Here is a 22457-nt window from a genome sequence, read left to right as displayed (position 1 = left end):
CTCCTCTCTGTGTGAGGAGCCTGACTCCTGAGAAGTAAGTTATTTCAGTCTCCATGTCGGTGAATGTAATCCTTTCATCGTCAATGGAACAAACTTCCCAGCTTTTAAAGGACTTACACCAAGAAACTGAGTCCCAACTGGACATCCTCCTCACTTTAAACTCAAGGCCATACACAGATCAAGAAAATTTCTTAGGCAGCACTTCAAATACTATCCATGATATGGAATGTATCGGCCGTATATTCTAGTATATTCTTTCAGATGAATGCCTCCTCCAAATGAACTTTTACTTTTGACTGCTCAAAGTTAGAACAAAGAAGACACATAAAGGAAAAGTGAAGTGTGCCATTAATTTATGATTATTTAAGAAAATAAAGACAATTAAATCAATAGGATAAATATGAAGGAACATCTGAAGGGCTACAGTTTTAGCAATGAGTACTTTGCTTAATATGCCTTTGAGAGGATATTTGAAAACAAAAGTCTACCACCAGGGATAATTCCCTTTACTGAGAAAAAAAGAAGAACATTCCCAAACTACCAAATTAGACTTGCACCTCAAGTTTTTACAATGTGTCTTCAATTATAACTATTAAAAGAATGCATCTTTCATAAAGATTATAAATATTTCTACATTAAAAACTATGATTTCTTTTTTTTCTCCTTTTCCACTTTCACACTGTAAATTTTCACTCTCCCCATTCATTCTCTCTCTAACCCTGTTACTATGTTTTTTAAACAAGGACTATATCTTAATGCTTACATATCTGATAGTTATTTTTGATAATACTGAGCCCACTTTCTCAGCCCATGATAGATGTTCAATAAAAGAGTACTGTGTTATTAGTAGCGTTCATTAACTTGTAACTATTTATATTTATAACATTTGCTATGGTATGAGTGTTTGTGTCTGCCCCAAAATTCACGTGCTGAAATCCTAACCTTCAAAATGATGGTATTAGGAGGTGGGACCTTTGAGAGGTAGTTAGGTCATGAGGGTGGAGCCCTCATGAATAAGATTACTGCTTATATAAAAGAGGCTCCAGAGAGATCTCTAGCCTCTTCCACTATGTGGAGACACAGAAAGATATTTTAACTGGGTTTTTAAACTGAGAATAAAGAAGTTGCTATAAATAACCCAACATTTTAAGTTGCCTATTTTAAAAAGTAAAAGCAAAAGTCTCTCTAGGGTGATGAAAATGTTTTGTAACTAGGTAGAGGTAATGGTTCACCACATAGTGAAGGTACAAAATACCACTGACTTGTACACTTAAAGTCTTGACATTAAGAAGCACACATCACAAAAAGAAAGGAAGAATACTTTAAAAGAATATGCCTTTAAGCAGTGGTGTTACACATCTACTAAGATAAATTTTATTTTCCTTCTGAATATTAATTGGTCCTTTTTAGAAACCTCTTTCTATAGTATAATGAGCAGGAAAAATATGACATGCAAGTTTCAAAAACTGAGGTCTTTTTCAAGTCTATCAAAATATGATAAGATTTTCATTTATTTCATGTTTTGTAATTTCCAAGTCTCTGATTTTCTTTTTAGAAATATCCCTCTTCCTGCTCTCAGGTGCGTGAACTAGAAGAGGTTCAGAAATGGAAACAGAGACTTGTTGGGAAATTATTACAACAGTCCAGGTAAAAGACAGCAAAGGCTGGACATCTGTATAGGCTGTGGAAGGTAATATAGAGAAGAATGAAAGATGTCTCCTAGGTTTTGAACTTGAATAACTAGAGGGATGGTGGTGCCATCTAAAATAAAATAACAAGAGAGACTAAGGAAAAAGAAGTTGAGGACCCAGAAACCAAGAGCTCTGATATGGAAATGTTAAATGTGAGGTGCCTATTCAATATGGAAGTATGGATGTCAAATAAGCAGTTGAATATGTAACTATGGAACTCAGAAGGCTAAAAAGTATAAAGAGTGATAAATTTAAAGCCATGTTATTACTCGAAGACTTGAGACTGGAAAGGGTCACTTTGGAGATGAGTTATAAAAAGAAAAGACAGCCCCAAACCAAGCTGCAGGGCACTCCTATAATTCTGGAGGTTAGATATAAAAGACTAAGAAATGGCCAGTAAGGTGGAAGAACTCTTGTGTCATAGAAGCCGAGGAGGGAAGAAAATGTTTCAAATTGGAGAGGATAATCAACTGTGTCCAATGCTGCTGAGAGAGTGGGCAAGTAAGATAAGGACGAACCATGACACCTAGATTTGTGCACTGGAACTTCCATTTAATTGAACACCTAGGAATTACTAGGACCTAAGATAAGTCTCCTAAAAGAAATACTTGCTCCTCACAACTCTAGTAGGTGGGTTTTATTATCCCTATTTTATAAATGTAGAAAGTGAGGCTAGGAGAGAGCAAATAAAAACAGCTGGAATTCAATGTCCACTCTGGGTTGAGATAGGAGATAAACTTGTTCAGTTAACAATTTTTATAAAAGAGTTCATGTATATTCCTAATAAATCATGATCATTAATAAGAACTCTTAATTTCTTACGTACTTATAAAAAACAGTGGATTTTCACTATGCTGTACATCTGAAACTAATAGAGAATAATATTGAATGTAAACTATAATTGAAAAATAAAAATAAATAAAATATGTTTTAAAATAAGAAAAACCAAATGAATTTTAAATAGAAAAATACTGAGCTACATTTTCACTTCCTAATTTACACATAAGGATAGAGCAAAAATGTAAGCAACGCATTTGTATTTCATGCACTTTAAAATATTTCAACCATTTTTCTATTAGAATAAGGTTTTCAATATTTATATTTAGATTAATGGCTCAAAGAAATGTTTGCAGACCCTTATCAAGGCTATAACTGGCTCACGAATTAGGTTTCGCCAGCCGGCTACTACAATGCTTTCTACAAAATTGAGGGATTTCTGTGTGTGTGTGTGTGTGTGTGTGTGTGTGTGTGTGTGTGTGTGTGTGTGTGTGTGTGTGTGTGTGTGTGTGTGTGTGTGTGTGTGTGTGTGTGTGTGTGTGTGTGTGTGTGTGTGTGTGTGTGTGTGTGTGTGTGTGTGTGTGCCTAATGAAATCCACTGATAATATAATGCTTGTTCAAAAGAAGATATCTGCATTTTCTTCAGGAAGCCAATATTAGGTTACTCTGAATTAAAGAGGTAAGCATGAATGTAAATGTAGGGAAATATTTCTATTTCCTGCATGAATGAGAACTAATTTTGTATACAAAGAAAAATGTCCAATCTCCATTTATAATAAAACTTACTTTCACATGTTCAGAATGTTGAAAATAATTTACATTTAAAGTGCCAAATTTGTCTTTTGTTCCTAAACAAATGTAATCCTTAAGAAATCCGTTTTCTGAGAAAATAAAATTAGAGCTTGATTTTCAACCCAAGGACAACAGTTATCAAAATAACTGTGTGGCCTCATCTAGCACAAAGATTGTAAGACAAATACTCTCAGTGGGATGATTATTCTAAAACCCAAGAGCAAATCTCCTGATATTGAAAAACAGATGTAAATTATTCTAGTTCAGTTTTTCAAATCAGGACTTTTTTTTCAAAGAGCCAGGTGTTAAACATCTCCTAGCAAATGGATACACTAGCAAATAGCTTACTGACCAAAATTCTTTAGAATGCTCTAGGCTTCAGCCAAGACATTTTATAAGAGAAATGGTTAAGTGGAGTATGGTTAAGGAAGTTTCTTACTTTATCTTAAAGAGAAGCCTATGTGGGGGTGAGGGGGGCGCAATAACTATTTTTCATTCATCTTTTAATTGTTACTAAAATGACACTTTGGATCACATTTTATATTGACAGAAGAAACAAAAAGTTATTAATTTTTTCAGTAATTCAAACATTAATTAAGGATGGTCTCTTTCGGCATACCTTTATTATAATACATATGCTTATTTCTTATAATTATATCTGCCACAAATCATAATAATTTGTAAGAAAAATAACATGCTAGCTAGCAAAGACATAAAATAAAATTAGAAAGCAATGACCACATACATAGATGGAGAAAAGTAGCGAATAAGAATTTTAAGTAAAGACGAGTGAAAGAAGCGACACAAAGTTCAATCCATCAATTACAATCATTACTAAACAGGGGGAAAGTTTAGAGTTCTGAAATTTCTATAAAACCCAGTGTACCAAAACACCATGAAATAAATGAAGTCATTTAATATTTCCAAAAAATAAAGCATCTAAGTATCTTGGCTTTAATAAGTAATACATAATAACTGAATAAAAAGTGAAGTGTATTCATTCTCAAGTAAGCTGTTGGGTCCAAAACCCATTGATTCCATGCTCTTACCATTTTGTGATCATTGACAATCATAAGTTCCAGGTATTTCATTTCTTCAAACACACCACGAGATGGCTGTGGAAAATAAAAATATATGGTCAGAGATAACAGAGATAACATCATCAGAGATAACATCATCTCTGATGATGACTATTCAATTATAGATTGACTTTGAATTTCAGAAGAACTCTTTGCTGCCTAATTAATAAACACCCTTGAAGAAACTACTCAGAGAAATAGAAAAAAGTGACCCTAAGGTATGAGTAAACATTCAAGTATTCAGAAAAGAACTGTATTTAAGTATTATTAAAGTAGTCATCAAAATAGAGAATAGCTTATGTTGTTTTTATATGATTTTTATATATAAAAATATTCCAGAGAAAAAATGTACAGTATAAATCTGTTAAAACAAATAATCTCAATTTCTTTGGCTCTGAGATGTGATAAAATATTCGTATCTACTTAAAACTTCAAGGAAAACCTATGTAAAAGTCATTTAACAAGAATGGCAGAGTACATCTAGAAAAGGTACCAGTTGTACTAAAATAGAAGTCTTAACTCAGTGGAGTGAAATCTTAATAATAGTGTACTAGTTCTTAAACACACAACTTCTTACAGTAACAAACATTAACAATTACAATATTCTAAATTCTTCCAAGTTTTCATTATTACCAGGTAATCCATAAGAGCAGGATCTAAATATTTTAGCCGTTATTTGAACTTCTATTTCTTTTTCATAGTTAGAAAATTACACGGCCATTGATCAGTTTATATTTCATGGTGGTGGACTTTAGTGAAATGTCATTAGCCTATATAAAACTTAGTATTAACAAGCACATTTTTAAGAGTAAGTAAAAAGATATCTCTACTTTAAAAAGAAAAAGAAACCTGTATCAATTATCACCATAATACAAAGAGAGCATCATAAAAAGAAGATGATTTAACCTGAAACTAAGTTTTTGATGGCTGGAAGTCTAATTTTTTCACACAAAAAAATACATTCGCCAAAACATTATCTAAAAAGTGCAATTTCCAGTATAATTACTCATTAAGTTATCTAGTAAATTATCATGTAATCTATACGCTATGGAATTAATTCTTGGTTACATAGCATTCACCATGTAATTACTAGACAGTCCCCATCATTACAGCTTTCTAATCTATTATGAGAAAGACTAGGAACATAATTTCAGTTACAAAGCCCCTATACATTTATCAATACATGGGAGCCAAAAGACAATTGCTGATTACATAATCATATGATTCTTATTTAGTAACTATCATGATACTTATGGTCAAATAGATTCATTCTGTTCAGAAAAACAAACAGTTTCAAAGTTTGGTATAACAGTGTTTTTAAATAGAAAGAAATTTAAAAATAAGTGTGATTAGCCAACATCTAAAAACCTCTTTTCCCTGTTTCTCTTGTTAACAGAAATGTTTTTATGATGTTATATAAACCATAATTTATTTTTTTAATTATTTTCTTTTATAGATTCTGGGGGTGTGGGCATTGAAGAAAGGAGAAAGAGAGAGAGAAACATCAATCAGTTGTCTCTTGCATGTGCCCTAAACCAGGGATGGAACCCACAACCCAGGCATGTGTCCTGACTGGGAATCGAACTGGAGACCTTTCAGTTTGCAGGATTATGCCCAACCAACTGAGCCACGTCAGCCAGGGCAAGCTATATTTTTAAAAAGTGCTTTATTTTCAATAGAAAAAAAAAAGCACTGCAGTTTTCATAAGGAAACGCTTTGAAAATAGAGCTCAAATAATACATTCCTTATATGACATCAGGGTTCAGAGGACACCATAATCAATTTATTATCACTTATAGGGAAAGCCAAATAAAAAGTAATATGCCTACAAAACTCAAATTTTAGGGGTCTTTTGGTTTGTTGTTCTTGTGTGTAAGAGGGAGTTGCCCAAATCTTAACTGTCTTAGGTACACTTAGCTGCTGTGTAATGACAGGCAACAACTGAATGAAGTGAAATGGCCCCACCTGTGGCCCAAGGCCACACTCACATTCACTGCTCTCTTCCTTCTCCTTTTCAACCACTGTAATTCAGATAGAAAGGGCCACTCATCACGGCTTGCCACACCTGAGTCAAAGAAAAAGGAATAATGAAATTTATGTTCAACTGTATTTCAATGGGAGTATGTTTTTCAAATATTACATGAAAAAATAGCAGCCTGGATAGCATAGTTAATCTCAAATGAAAATGAAGGTGAAAAATGTACATTGGTCATTAAACATTTCACATTCTCACAGTCACAAATATAATTCATTTGTAATTAAATTAGAATATAATTCAAACATAATTTTCTTCCAAGCGCCACCAAAGTCATAACGAGTTGTTCAAGACTCATTAGAATATGTATATTTGACCTACAATCGCCTGATCTTCAATATGTAAAAATTTAAGAGAATTCTACTATGCTTAATTCATTTTAGAATTAAAAATAATGTATGCCATAAGTTTTTGCATAAATTATTAAAGACTTTTTGGCATCAATATACAAGAGCAGTAACATCACACATAGCAATGCCCAAAAGAAGCTTCTGCAAATCAGCATGCTTAAGATGTCTCAAAGTGAGAGCATACAAGAGAAATAATACAAGCTGGCTACAGAACAATAAATTTGGCCATACTCTGGTTCCTAACGCAACTTTATTCCTGGGCTTCATATTTCAGTCTCTCCATTTGAAACAACTATCCATATCTCATTACATGAAAGCCACCGTTCACTCCACCACCCACCCACACTGTTCACTCCAAATCTCAAGTCAATTTTGCTTCCCAACAAGCCTACATGTCTACCAGCTTCCACCAAGTCATAGCTCCAATTACATAAAATAGAATGGCTATCTGAATTAAAACTTACTGAGATTCTTCATTTGCTTAGAATATTGTCCCGCCAAGGTTTTCTGGATTATGTGTGGGCGACCTGTACTTTCCTGAAACAAAAAACAATTGTAGACAATGAAAAAGCAAGATGTCATTATGCCTCTAAGGAATTGTGTTAGAACTTTCTGTAATATCTTTCCTAAAATGGAGACATTTATATGCTAATGTTTCAGCCATCAAAAATGAAAAGTACATGTTGTATTGAAACTTTAATTTTAAATAAAATAGAGCATCACCCAACTGGTCTTATTAGCGGCTCTTAAGTCTTAGCTTTCTCCAAAGCCATGAATAGGAAATTCACAAGAAAAAAACACAAATGGTCAATGCATATATAAAAAAATGATGAATACTTTAATATTCTTTCAAAATATGAATTTGTGCCTTCAAGATTGCAAAGGTTTAAAAATTATGATAACTGAAGTTAATTATAAAGAGGCGAAAAGCACTCTTATTATACATTGCTGGCAGGAGAAAATTGGTAGCATAGTTCAAAAAGAAATTTAGCAATTCTATCAATAGCCCTGAAAACATTAATATCCTTTGCCCTAGAAATTGCATTTTTAGAAATGTCTTATTTCCACTACTATTATTACTATTAGCTCCCATTACTGAGTGCATGTTATGTGCCACCCACTCTTAATGAACACATTATGCAATTTAATCTTCACAGGAACTCCATACAGTTCATATTTTATCCCCATTTAACAAATAAAAATACAGACTCTCAGAGATATTATACATTACTGAATTAAAATTATATTAAAAAATAATAATCCAATGTATTTTTTAAATATGTGGAAATATATCATTAGAAAACTGGTAGAATATACACTGAAAAGTGAAGAGAAGTTATTTCTGGGGGATAGGATAATGTGTAATTACTATTTAGTTAAGTTCTGTTCATTTTGCTTTTCCAAATTTCCTACAATATGTCAGTTTAATAATCAGAAAAAACAGTTTTTAAGAAGCAGTGTTCTTAATAGATTACATAGGCCTGGCCCGGTAGCTCAGTTGGTTAGAGCATCGTCCAGATACACCAAGGTGCAGGTTTGATCCCAGTCAAGGTACATACAAGAATCAACCAATAAAGGCATAAATAAGTGGAACAACAAATCAATGTTTCTCTCTCCCTCTTTATCTTTCCTTTCCTCTTTCTCTCTATAATCAATAAGTTTAAGAATTTTTAAATATCTTACATAAAAGACTTACAATAATTAAGATTTTACTATTCATTTACTACCTAAGAGATAATGAATTCTCATTAGAAACATCCCATCCTTATTACTTGACTTATTGTAAAGCATACTAAACATAATAAAAATAAACAAAATATCAAAAAAAAATCTAAATTCAAGTACATTAAACTCTTAATTCTGGTTATAGGTGAAAAGATGCCTAGAGTAATGAGACTCACAATTGGATTAGCAGTACAATTTTAAAACAGTGACTAATTTAAAGTTTCAAGTACTGTGCCTTTCTTCTACTGGTGGTGAAGAGAAGGACAAATTGCTAAATGATGTGAAGACAGAAAAAGACAAATACCACATGATTCCACTTATATGTGGAAACTAAAAAACAAAATAAACAAGCAAACAAAACAGAAACAGACTCATAGATGCAGAGAACAGACTGATGATAGCCAGATGGTAGAGGGGTTGGGAGGATGTGTAAAAACGGTGACAGGACTAATTGGTAGTTACGAAATAATCACAGCATAGGGAATACGTATAGTCAGTAATACTGCAGTAACTATGTATATGATTCCAGGTGGGTACTAGACTTATCAAGGGAATCACTTTGTAAGTTATATAAATGTCTAAACACTATGCACCTGAAACTAATATAATGTTGAATGTCAACCATAATTGAAAGAAATAAAAATAAAAATTGAAAAATAAAAGGAAGAAGGCAGAAAGAAGGCAGAAAAGGAAAGGCATTACGCATGTAACAATCTACTCTGGAAGAATATGATCATGGGTTTAACAATGTAAAACCAATGCTTTACACATTAGGATAATAGCAGCTTATGTTTAGAAATCTCTTCAACAACATTTTATTAGATACAGTCACATACATTTATTAATTCATCAAATCTATAAAATTGCCCTATTAGGGATATAATGAAAAATTATCTGATTTTCCATATTTAAATTCTCTAAGGCTTAGGGAGTTGTGACTTTTTGTTTTGTTTTGTTCTTTAAATTTTACTTTATTTTGTTTTCTTAGAATAACAGGGCTATTAATTAATGCCAGAAATCAAAGTTAATTTTTTGCTGAATGAGTTAAATAATTTTGCTCTATGGAGGTTATCTACCTACCACTGGAGTACAGGAAAAACATTTTACTTAATCAAAATGTCTTTATCTAGGTGGGGTTGTCTCCTTATCTGTTAATTTTTATAGTCAGTAGTTGAAAAAACGACAAAGGATTATTCAAACATTTATCATGTAAAATTTAATGACTTTTCTATCTCATATTTGAAATTGACTCCATATTCATGCATATATTGCCACAACAAAGAAAATAAATGTTCAACTATTATCAATAGCCTGCATGACCATTACCTGTTTCAAATTTTTTTTATCTATGTTTGAAATCTCCAAAGATAAAAAACTTTTTTTGCTCCCTATCACATCATTGCAATATTCTGGCTCTATGACCCTCAAAATATTTTCCCAGTCGCACTTCTTTTCACTGACCTGACTTCCCTACTGCCACATCTCAGTGCCTTTATCTCCTGCCAGGCTCCCCCCACCCCTTTTCCACTCTTCTCCAACAGGCTTCCTCCAAGTTCCTACAACATTCTTGGAATAGTCCTGCCTCAGGGCCTTTGTATTTGCTCTTCTCCTGAAATGTTCTTCCAGCTCCCTAATTTCTTGAAGGTCTTCATTCAAACTACTCTGTCATTGTGCCCTTCCCTGGATAGTTAATGTGAAGGTTTAACTCTGCCTGGCATCATTTTTAATCCTTAGCATATATCACTGTCTAACATACCATATGTAATTACTTATTCATCCTGTTTATTCCCGTCTGCTCATGCAGACTGTAAGATTCATTAGGCTCAGTTTCTATGTCTATTTTGTTCACCATTTTATCCCCAACACCTGAAATAGTACCAGAATGTAGTACACTCTCATTACAGTATTTGATGAACATACACCAAATTTTAAATTGTTACATTCTATTAGTGAGCAACATGATTAGTGTATTGAGATATAATTGACATATAACATAGTATAAGTTTAAGGTATGCAACATGATTTGATAAATGTATCGATTACAAAATGATCTCCACAATAAGTTTAGTGAACACCCATCACCTCACAAGAGACAATTCTTTTTCTTCTGATGAGAATCTTTAAGATCTACTTCCTTAGCAATTTTCAAATATACAATATAGTATTACACTCCCAGAAATTAATTGCCTTATAACTGGAAGAATGTACCTTTAGATCAACTTCACCCATTTCATTTTTCCCATTGGCCTCTGCTAACCACTAATCTGTTTTCTATTTCTACGTATTAGCATTTTTTTTAGATCCTACATATAAGTGAGATCACAAGGATTTGTCTGTCTGACTTACTTCACTTAGCATAATGCCGCGTTAATTTTTGTCTAGGTTGTCAGCCTATGCATGACTAAACATTAATTTCGTCCCTACCTCTAAAGAAACCTAACTATTATATAATGTAATCATAGATCAGCCACAGATTTCCCCACTGAAGATTCTTAGGCTCATAAAAGTTAAGTACATGCTTACAGTTGTACAGTTACCTAAAGAACTGGTGACAATAAAAGCTAGTTTAAAGGAAAAGAAGTTGGTCTGTACTAAACATAATGTCCTCCTTCCTCTTCCTATGGACTGGAAAGAACTATCTTTCACTTCAGAAAACTTCGTTCTGCTGCATCTTATCATCCCTGACCAGTAGCCTGGGAAGTACAATTTAAGCTTCAAAATTCATAGTGTCATTCTAAGTCTGAAATAGGTACTATATATAAATGCACGTTGAAATCTATAACATAATTCTTTTTATTGCTCCAAGGCAAAGATGCTGAAAGACTAAAACACGATAAGGGAACTGATGTCACAGCCAGACTTACCTCATCATGAACCAGCTCCAGGGGTTCAATCATATACGCAAAGATATTATCTTCAAACATACCACTGCCAACATAAGAAACCACGCAAGAAGAGAATTAACAATTTTAGCAAACAGCAAGAAACAGTAGGTGAGCTTCACATTGTATCTTTAAACATAAAAAGTATAACTAAATAAATATCTTTGCATTACCTCAAATATAACTCACATATCTGTATAGAATCCTACTGTGGTTCCCACACTACACTCAGACAGCATATGGGCTACACAGGGTGTAAAAAGTGCACACCAAGAGCAATTATACCCAATATAATTAATTTTTTGAAATTAGATGAACAGATTAGAAGATTAATCTGGGATTGGACTGTTCATGCAATTCCAGTACTGTGAGTTATTCCAGAATAATGCAAGATTAGTCTCAACTTCTTGTTATGCAATCCAATATCATCTATAAGAAAAGTAGGTTCTTCATGTATAACAATAATCTAAAATCACCTGATTCTGAAAAGGCAAACAGAAGTATCTTTATGCTTGCAAACTGTGAGTTTCCATTAATTAAATCAAAAAGATACAGCATATTTTACTGTGTGTAAAGATAAGATTTTCAAGATCTTTTTTGCTCACATGAATACAAATAGATCTTTACATGATGTGTTCTGTGTTTGGGTCTAAAGGTGCCTACAGACGCCTTTTAAAGCCTGCCTCAAGCCCATGCATAAGCTCCAAGCTCCTCTCTTCCACCCCGAGTCTTACCTGGCTAATTCCTAGTTACCTTCCGTCTAACCCAACTGACATGTCCTCTAGCATCCACCTCTGGGAAACCTTTCTGGATCTAAGGAAGGTCACCCTATTGTCTTGTCCTTTCACAGTACCTACCAAAGAGGCAAATTAAATATTGATCTGTGTAACCACTTGTTTAATCTGAGAATCTCCTGCAAGCTCTGAGTGTTAAGAGAGCAGAGACTAGGCCCTCCTTATTTACCCCTCCATATCCAGTCCCTGACATGGGGCTGGCACAAGAGAGTCAGTACAATACATATCTGTGAAAGAAAAGGCAGAAAGGATGAATGGATGAAAGCAAGTTCATCCTCCCAATGAGAGACCCACGTACTGAAGTCCATTGCAGGTTGACAGAGCCGCCCTGGAGCCCTTGACACCACGGAGGCTTCCATGGTAGTAACAGTGCTCTCCGCCCTGCAATGCAGAAGAAGGCTGACTTGAGAAATTACGCATCACGATTCACTCTTTGGGACACGTCTATGCAGAACTGGGAGGATGGTCCTGGATACTGCTCCTGGTTAATGTGAAATCTCAAAGGGCAATAGGCAATTTTTCCACTTTCCTATAACAAGCATGTGTTATAAAATTTAATGAAGGATGAAAGGCTTTATGGAAATAAGACACCAATGCAACTGGTACAACTTATACACCTTCCTTTAGCATGTAAGGGAGTAGATGCTTAACACATAGTTTTGGAATAAAGTCTTCTGCCTGAGGAGAGACTCCAGTGTTGTTATTTACAATCATTTCTTACAGAAAATTACATAAAACCTTATTATTTCCTTTCCTACTATTTAAAATTAAATTATTTTAAAACATTTTGTAAGTAATATACAACTTAGTTTTCAAAATCACATAGTAACTACAAAGCCTGTTTTTAAAAATGTAGCAGTTTCCTTTCTCCCTGTCTCCCCATGTCCATAGCAATAATTTTTAATTCCTTTAGCTGCTGCTTCTGTTGTTTACCTATGTATTTCCAAATGGAATATTTATGCTCCTACGTCCTGATTTACTGCACTTTAGAAATTATCTCCCTAATATAGAATCTTAACAACCTCTTTTGCCCCCCAATACATTCTAATACACATAATCAATTTTGGGTTAAATTATCATTTAGTGTTTATATTAAAACTATGCAAATACTGTGCATAGTTGTGTCACTGTGATTACATTTTCTTTCTTGCCCCATTTTAATTTTTAGAGAATTTTTTCTTCATTTTCTTGTTTGCTGATTTTCCCATGTATTTAATAGCCCCATTATCTGAAACAGTATCTAAAACTCTTCTCCTATGGTCAAACACATCAGAACATTTATCATATCTATTTTGTTCTTGGAGATACCCTTATGGTTTCCCTGCAACCTCCTGCTAGGCCTGATGCTTCTCTGTAGCATCCCCCTGGGAACTCCCTGCATTGATCCCTAGACCCCACCCGTGTCTTGTCCACTCAGCCTCACTCTACTCATTTCTGGAGGCACACACCCTCTGATACTTCCTTGAAAAAGTGTTCATGGGAGATAAATTTGGCGAGACATGTGCAAATGAAAATTTCTTTTTCCATCTTTATACTTGAGTGATCATTCGGGTGGGTAGAGAATCCTAGATTGGAAATTATTTTCTCTTGGCATTTGGACAGCATTTTGCATAGTCCTACAGCTTCTAACATTGTTGTTGTGAGTTGGATGTAACTCTAATGCTAGATATTTTCTCTCAAATCTATTTTCCCCTTTCATGAAGACTTTGGGAAATTTTATTTATTCCCATTTGTATAAAATCTCACGACATGTTGCTGTGGGTGAGTCTTTGCTTATTCATTGTGCTGGGCACTCTGTTACACCCTTTCATCAAGAAAATGCATACACTCCCGTTCTGGGAAACTTATTATTTCTCTGATAATTCCCTCCCTTCGATTTTTCTCTAAAAACTAAGCCCTTCCACCAGAGCACAGAAGATATGGCCACCTGGCTATATGAGGTCTGGAGTAGATCAGGGATTTACTTTGAACCAACCTTTCTGTTTTCATGTGCTTTCAAATCCTGAGCCTTTCTGGGAGACGTGACATGAGCTGGCTGGCTTCTTCTGGTTTTGCCCAGAAGAACTTAGCAAAGCAGGAAAAGCTCAAATCTCAGACAGCTACTCCTCATCCATCTGCTTTCTATCTCCTACAATTTTATGGACATCTCTCTTCTGTTGTCTTTTCTTCTCTTGTCTTACGCTTTTTAAAATTTCTTAAGCACTATTTGAGTGTGTTATAGAAGGAAATAAATATCAGCATTGAATCCACAATGTTTAACCAGAAGCTTCCTATTTGTTTTCCTAAATAGAGTGTATTGGACACACTTTGACATTTTATTGGTGATTTACGGTCATTCCAATCACTGTTTATTATACTGTATTACAATAGCCTCAGAGGCTATTTAAAGTGACTAATGGTGTCCACCCACACAGCAAATGACCATTCCCCAACCAATTCAATTTGTTTCCTCTTAGTAAGTATAATACAAATTTTCCATGTTGGTTGTCTAAATTCGGTATTATAACCTTGTTAATATTTTATAAAGGGTTGCTTTTCAGGTCTCATAAAACAAACTTGTATGTAAGTATTGACTTGTACATAATATGTCAAGTTCTGTTTGCATATGCAACTCTGGAACTTATAAGGACAAATGGTATTGCACATCTCAGTAATTTGAGAATCCAGATCGATACTATGCAATTAAACTTCAGACTCCTCATGTGATTCTATAAAAAGTCATAGATAACTGTAAATTCCATCAAACTGGTTTAGTGCTTTGTGTCATACCAAAAGGCCATCTTAAATCAGGTGATTATTAGAAGTGCATAGCAAATACTGTCATATTTACTTGACCTTTCTAAGAAAAACTGCACTTTTCCAGATACTCCTAAAAATATTCATTTTTCCCCAGAAAATATTTCCAAGTCCTTTCTTAGATTTTAGTTTCATTCATTTGCACTGGAAACTGAAGGTTGATGTTCTCTCTCTCAGTATAAAGGTCATTATTATCTGTTTTAATTAAGGAGGATATTATCTGAAGGGAACTGTTTGAGTTCCCTATATATTTGAATGTAGAGCATCATATTTTCTGGACCTCAAACGGGACTTGAAGTAACATCCAATCCCTGATGTTTATCATCATTAAAAAGTGTTAATCTCTTAATGGTGTAATTATATTAAGCACTGTAAGTAATCTGTTGGGTTCTAATTCAGTTTTGTATTAGCAGTATTAGAGGATCTTCTGCATTACTAATGATTAAGTTTATACCAAGTTTTTAAAGAAAGCATTACCAGAAAAATACTATTTGGCAACTCTTCAGATCTATGCAGCATTTTATAAGCACAACTGCAAAGTAACATATTGAAGTAATTCATATTAAATAACTCCCAAGTGAAAAGAGGCATTCCCACTTGGGTAACAGGATAACAGTAGTGGACCAGGGCAAAGAGGCCACTTCTAGAGGGCTTCATTAACAGTGACATTGGTCAGTCAGCATCAGGGGTGCCTTCCACATAAGGACTAACTGTCTTGAACACTCAATATCTTGCAGTAACTACTATCTCCATGTACAAATAGGGAGACAGTCACAAAGTGTTAAAAGGCTCTGCCAATGACAGCAAAAGCCAAAATGAAATCTATATCTTCAGACTCCCATATTGGTGTTTCTCCAGTCAGAAAGGCCTCAGTTCAAGAGTGCCGGCCAGTGAATTCGAGATCACCGGCTACGAGCGAGACACAGATCTGTGACTAAGCATCAGCAGGCAGGAGATACATATCTAGGTTTAGAATTGCTGGGTCATATGCTTAACATTTTGAGGAACTGCCGAACTATTTTCCCAAGCAGCTCTACCATTTTACATTTCTACCAGCAGTGCATGAGGGTTCCAGTTCTCCACATTCTTGTCAACACTTGTTCTTGTTCATCTTTTTTATTATAGCCAGTCTAGATGGGTTGAAGTGGTACCCACTTAAATTTAAAACCAAATGAGACAATGATTAAAAAAAAAATCACCTTCATTTTTGACAGCACTATACTGGAGGAGAGGATTAGCTGAGAATCCAACGCTGCAGCCCCAAGTTAGCCCGATTTGCCTACCCAGACACAGACACTATTGGGCAACCAACACCCCCCACCTCACACACACACAGGCTGCCACTTACAACTGAGAGCAAGGAAAAGTGGGCAGAAGGTGCTCTTCCTGTAGGGAGGGGGATCTCACAAAAGAAAGAGTGGAAGGGAATACATGGACATGCCCAGCCCCTTTCCACCAGTTAAGTTGCTCTTCTGTCCCCTGGGTGGGAGTGAATAAGGGAACAGGAAGAGGCCACCACGGTGAGAAAATAGAACTAGGAAAGGACAGTCTTCCTACCCAATAATGATAAAGAGGAATAAAACAAACTGCAAGGGACACTTCTTTTGCCAGAGTTGAACTACCTTTTGTTTTAAATTTTAGTTTCAACTGGCAAGATTTGATGTGTCTTATTATTAATGATAAGGCTTCCTTTGGGCACCTCAAATGATCTATGGAAGCCAATTAGTTATTCTGCTTCTTAAAAAATGTATATATATATATATATAAACTTCTTAGTGAGAAGTTTGTATTCAGTTCCTGTGGCCTGCAAGGCGGCTCATTTGCTGAGTCTATAAAGTTCTTGTGCAATCTCCTCTCCTCCAGACTCATGACTCAGCGTCCGCAGTGCCCCCAGCACTGGCACAGGGACAGAAGCTACGGCCTGTACAGATGCCAGGAAGCACCATCCCCATGCTTGATTTAGCATTTCTGCTCACTTTCCACAGCATTAACTTTTAGGGAAATTCAAACCACCCGCAAGATGCAGCCTAAGGGAAGAATGGACAGACTGGTAAAAATAATATACAGAAGTTCTTAATCTGTGGCCGAACATTCAAAGGGTTAGAATACACATCAAATTACAATTGTGCCCACTGTTCATTGGACAGTTACAAATCCTGAGCAATTTCATGTCCCCCTTGGCAGTATTTACAGTTAAACATCTGTCATGAGGCCATCAGACTGACAAACCCAGTTCTCTATGCTACACAACTCAGCAAGCCCACACATGAAAGGTCCACTTTTCTGTTGATGCTTTTCGGCAATTTAAAAACATGAATCCAGTGATTTCCCCTACTGTGGTTTGCTTCCATATGTGACCTCTCCCATGCCTGGGGTATCTGTGGACACTGCTTTGGCTCAATGGCCCTCTGTGGATTTCCCCTACAGATCCAAGTCTGCATGTAGTTATTCCCAGGACTTTTACCCTAACTGGTAGAGATCACTGCTTTCCTTACATACAAATAATCTCATTCTCATTTTAATCTAAACCCACTTGCTCCTTATAAAAGTTAATCTCCAGCTGAAGGAAATCAAGTACCCAATTACCTTTATATTCCAATGCTTGCTGGCAGGTTTATTTTACCCTCTCTCTGCCTTCATTTCTTCCTTCGTACAACAGGAATAACAATATCCACCTCAGAGAACTATTGTGAAGATTAAGAGGGAAAGTGTTCCCTAAATCTTCCTTCCCCCACCTTCTCGGGCACTGAAGTCACTCGGATTAAATATTCATTTGAATAACCCATCCAGTCTTATCATTCATTTTCTATGACCATAGCCTGGTCATCTATAAATTTAAGATGCTGATATGAAACTGTATAGCTCTTTCCACCATTCACTTACATAAGACACTGTATGTCAAACAATAAACATTTCTTGGTTAAATGGGTCACTGTTACCATCTTGAAATTCTTAATTCTTTAAATAAATAGCCTTGTTTTCATTTGTTACTGGATCCCCACACAAAAAAAGAAACAAACAACAACAACAAAAACACATTTCTTTATTGGCCAGAATACACAGAACCTCAACTGTTACTTTAACATTTGTAAATTTTAATAAATTTCTCCTAAATATATGTTAAAATTTTAAATGTAAAAATTTCCTACCATTGTATAAGAGGGCAGATGATTTTATTAAGATAGACATGAAAACCATGCAGTATGCATTGAACAGTTGATGATTAAGTGTACTTATACTACAGGATTTCCATACGCTGTCAACCATACCTTAGAGTACTGTGGTTTTCCATTTTCGTAGTGAATCTCCACATAATCAGAAGACAGCAAATCACTACGAAGGAAAGAAGATAAAGTGATTTCTGCATCTAAGATACTTGGAGGTTTAAAAATAATAAGCTCAATAAATGACTGTGAGGGGTATGTGCACCACGAACAAATAGCTACAGTCCAGAGTACAAAAAGGGCATCATCAAGTTCCAGATGTTACCCAGCAAGAATTCATTCCTCAGCCTGTTCAAAAACATAAGATACAGATAACTTAAGGGTGAACATCTTTTATATACACTTCACCATTTGACGGATATGTCAATGAACACAGAACAAACAAAAAAGGAGGGTTAACAAGAGGAGAAAGGCCCTATAAAATCCCACCACAATGATCTAAATAATTAGAACCTCACAAAACATAATCACCGAGAAAGAGTATAGAATAAAAGCCAGCTCCCTATCACAACTATTCAACTCTGCTGTTGTATCACAAACCAGCCCCAGGCAACATAGAAACAAGGGCGCCGATGTGTTCCAATAAAATTTCATTTATGGTCATTGAAATTTAAATTTCACAAAATTTTCACACATCATGAAATAGAATTCATCTTTATTTTATTTTAGCTATATAAAAATGAAAAAAAAAAAAAAAAGCATTCTTAGCTCAAGGACTGTACAAAAACAACTATGGCTGGATTTGGCCCAAGGACCATCATTTGCTTACTACTGATAAAATAACAGTTAAGTAGGTAGATCCTGATGTCAGACAAAGGAGGATTTAAAGTCTAGCCTGGCCCCTTAACAGTGGTTGTGGCCATGGACAAGTTACTCGACACAGCCACAGCCTTTATGTGAGTCAAATGGAAACAAGGAAGAGTGTGAGGATTACGTAAATGAAAATGCATGTGCAGTACTTAGCCCAGAACTCAGCCCTGAGCACGTGCTCAGTGATGGCATTGAAGCTGTCACTCTTGATTTTAACTCAACTTCTTCACACACATTTCTCCCTATAGAATGTGGGACATACAAAATATGAGCATCTAAAAGAACATGGGATGTTTTAGGGTATGTGCATTCTCATTTGAACTCCACCACTAGAAATAATAAGTGACAACTCACATTAACTGAACACTTGCTATGTCCTAGGTACTGTTCTAAGGACTGTAATGGTATCAACTCATATAATCAGAAGGGTAACTGAAGGACAACAGTAGGTTCTAGTATGAGCCAGATGTGTGCCCTAAATTTCCTCATCTGCAAAAGGAAGGGCTGGAGCCAATGATTCCTCAGGTCCCATCTAGCTCTGACAGTCTGTTCTCTATAATTCTACCTAATTGTAAGTTTTCTTGTTAGGAACTCTTGGCACTACTTCTCTAATCGACATCTGAGAGGACTCAAAGATTTTGCATCATTTTGAGAGCTGTACCTGATACAGTTCTGAAATGAGCCAATGAGGAGGGCAGGAGGAGGCCCAGAGCCGGTCAGCAGGGAACCGGGAAGTGGCTCGTGTAGGTGCGTGTTTCCTGAAGGAGCTAAAGGACAACCTTTACAATACAGAAATAAAGTCATGCCTGTGCCTTGGACAGGTGTTTATAATGAAATTAACAATCAAATGTGCCTCTACTGATGATTCTACATTCCAAACTAAATTATGGTACATACTCATTTCCTTTTAAAAATCTAAATAACAGCCCTAAGTAGCTCAGTGAACTAAGTGCTGGCCTGAAAGCCAAAAGATCACTGGTTCGATTCCCAGTCAGGGCACATGCCTGGGTTGTGGGCCACGTCCCCAGTTGGGGGCGTGCCAGAGGCAACCGATTGATGTTTCTCTCCCTTTCTTTCTCCCTCCTTTCCCCTCTCTCTGAAAATAAATAAATAAAATCTTTTTAAAAATTATAAATAACAGTAAAAAAATAACAAGAATTCTTAACTCTATATTCTTGAGAATACCTGACAGGGTACAGAAACTTCTTTCATATCTAGCTAATGAAGTCAGCTACCAGCACCGTGGGTGTACATAAACAGGGCCTTTGGTAGTAACACTTCTCTGAGGAATGCTTCCACAACACCAAGAGACAGAGAGTTTTCACTAACTGCATTCTAATCACCCCTCTCTACAGGTAATTCATTATTTTTAAAATTCTCAACCACATAATCACTGGAGCATGTCTAAGAGTTGCAAATATGTTATTTTAGACTATTGCTTTTGCTTGTAATTACAAAGGCAGATAATTTTCTAACCATTAATTGCCAGATCTGATAAAGGTCACTTTAATTATCCTATTTCTCCTTTATAAAGGGCCTCTCCCCACCCCACCCCCCAACTTACAAAGCTATTTCTAAAATCGACTGCATTTGGGAATACTAAAGAAGAAAAAGAGCTCCTTTTCTAGGCGCCTGTGACAGACACTGAGAGACATAAAATAACAGCGTATTCTCTGCATCACTTCCCCACCTCCTAGAAACAGCACACATCCCCGTTTGTTCTGTCCTCTCCCCCTGGCTGACCACAGCAATCCCCCCCTTTAAACTGTTTCTTTCACTCATTGCAGCGTCCCTGGCACTCACATGATGCCTAACGCACAGTAAGCCTAGTCATCATTTGCAGTGTGAGCAAACATCTACCAGCATGGACTGGATGCCAGGCCCACCCCATGAAGGGTGAAAGACTTCTAGTGTTTTGGAGAATAACCTGAATCCCTTACTTTAAAGAAAGAACCACATGCTTTCTTTTAGGGAACCTTGTTGTGAAAGGTTGTAAGTGGGATAACCAAGCATGTGATTCAGAATGAGACAGCAGAGGTAACAGGGCCTGGGGCTACAAGGAAGGCTGCTGGGAAAGACATACACTGGACCGCAAGGAAACCCTCTGTTCTACATGAGGGAAAAATCATTCGCTTCCGTGGAAAAAGCAGTCCAACTACCAGTCTCTAAAACTTCCAGTTCTGAAATTAACTGCTGAACCCTCAGGCTGTACCTCTGATCTGGACATTGAATGGAAGGGGTGGGGTGGGGAGCAGAACAAGCTGTTCTGAAGGGAGCTAGAGGCCCACAGGGCATTTCTGCACCAGCAGAGCTAGAGAACAATCCAGAAGAAGAGTAGCGAGCACAAAGGCATAACAACTGGGTAGCCATGTAATTTATCATCCAAATCAGGCCATTTATGGGAGAAAAAAGAGGCACATTAATAATTATGCCAGGACAACAGCCCCACATCAGAAGGAACCGTCCTGGGGAAAGTGGGACGCATGGTTAGCCTACATAAAGCTCAAAGTTAAGGCACACACACTCAGGTTCTGCATGGAAGGTCAGGCTAGTTGATGGGTAAAAAATACCCCAAAGCTGAGACGCTACTAAATAAGCAGTCTGTGAGCATGTCTCCTTTACCAGTTGTTTTGGGGTTCTGTGGCTGTTTAAATGCCACTGTTTTAAGATAACCTTGAGGAGGCACTTTAGGTTCTCTCTTTCAGTGCATAATATCAAGACATGACACCGAGAGAAGAGCCAACAGTCCAAGATTAGAAGGTAGGAAGCGGTGCGTCCATGATCACTCTAATACCGTGGTCTTCTCAGGTCTAGACCAGCCATTCTCCTTGCCACACAATGCCTTTGTTCTTATGTAAACAGCAGCACAAGTATCCTAATTCAATCCTCAGTGGTAAAACACATAAATTAGTTTCCTTATGTGTTCATATTGGAATTGGAACAGAACACAATATGTATGTGAACAAAGAATGAAAAACTCTATAAGAGAAAGGATTGCCACTAATATCCATTTTCATAATTCATTCATCTGATTATCTTTTGTTGGACAGTTTTTAACTTCTCAACATTGGGAACCCTGATCATCCCAAATGGTCCTTAACAGATCCACCCAAGAAGCCTCCTGTCACCCTCCCCACCAGGTCTCACATAACAACGAAAGCTGGTCACCGTGGGCACTCTCAACTTCATGGAGCATCATGCATTGTCCAGTGAAGCACCATGCCCACTCCCTCTTTACATTGCAAGCTTCTCTTCTTTCCTTTCATTGACATAAATATTTTTAATTTATTAAATACTCACTATAAGTTGTAATGAAAAGAGACAGAATTTAAACTCAGTACATTCATACAAGCATAAGCCTGCAATCTTATGATAATCCTCCTGCCCTTACATTACCTTCCTTTTGAAAACAATAGACTTAAAAAGTAAAATGATTTTCAATCACCAGTTTTCTCAAGTTTTAAGAAAAAATTAGACTTGTCCCACCTAAAAACATTTTTAT

The 22457-nt window shown here is 36.0% G+C and overlaps 1 protein-coding gene across 1 annotated transcript in view; it reads right to left on the bottom strand.

The window, feature by feature from the left end:
* ADAM23 (ADAM metallopeptidase domain 23) overlaps positions 1-22457 on the bottom strand; it is a 141092-nt gene that overhangs the window by 42897 nt on the left and 75738 nt on the right. Inside the window, exons 4-9 of the mRNA XM_090282916.1 lie at positions 18191-18254; positions 12424-12506; positions 11314-11377; positions 7189-7261; positions 6328-6404; positions 4310-4375 (exon numbers count right to left, since the gene is read on the bottom strand). Of these exons, the coding sequence (XP_090139042.1) occupies positions 4310-4375; positions 6328-6404; positions 7189-7261; positions 11314-11377; positions 12424-12506; positions 18191-18254 (427 nt within the window). The remainder of the gene's footprint in view (positions 1-4309; positions 4376-6327; positions 6405-7188; positions 7262-11313; positions 11378-12423; positions 12507-18190; positions 18255-22457) is intronic.

The sequence above is a fragment of the Furipterus horrens genome, unplaced genomic scaffold (genome assembly GCF_987537825.1).
Source record: "Furipterus horrens unplaced genomic scaffold, mFurHor1.1.pri manual_scaffold_1, whole genome shotgun sequence".
Classification (NCBI taxonomy): Eukaryota; Metazoa; Chordata; class Mammalia; order Chiroptera; family Furipteridae; genus Furipterus; species Furipterus horrens.
The sequence above is the reverse complement of the archived record's forward strand: the minus strand, read 5'-3'. Positions and strand labels throughout refer to the sequence as shown.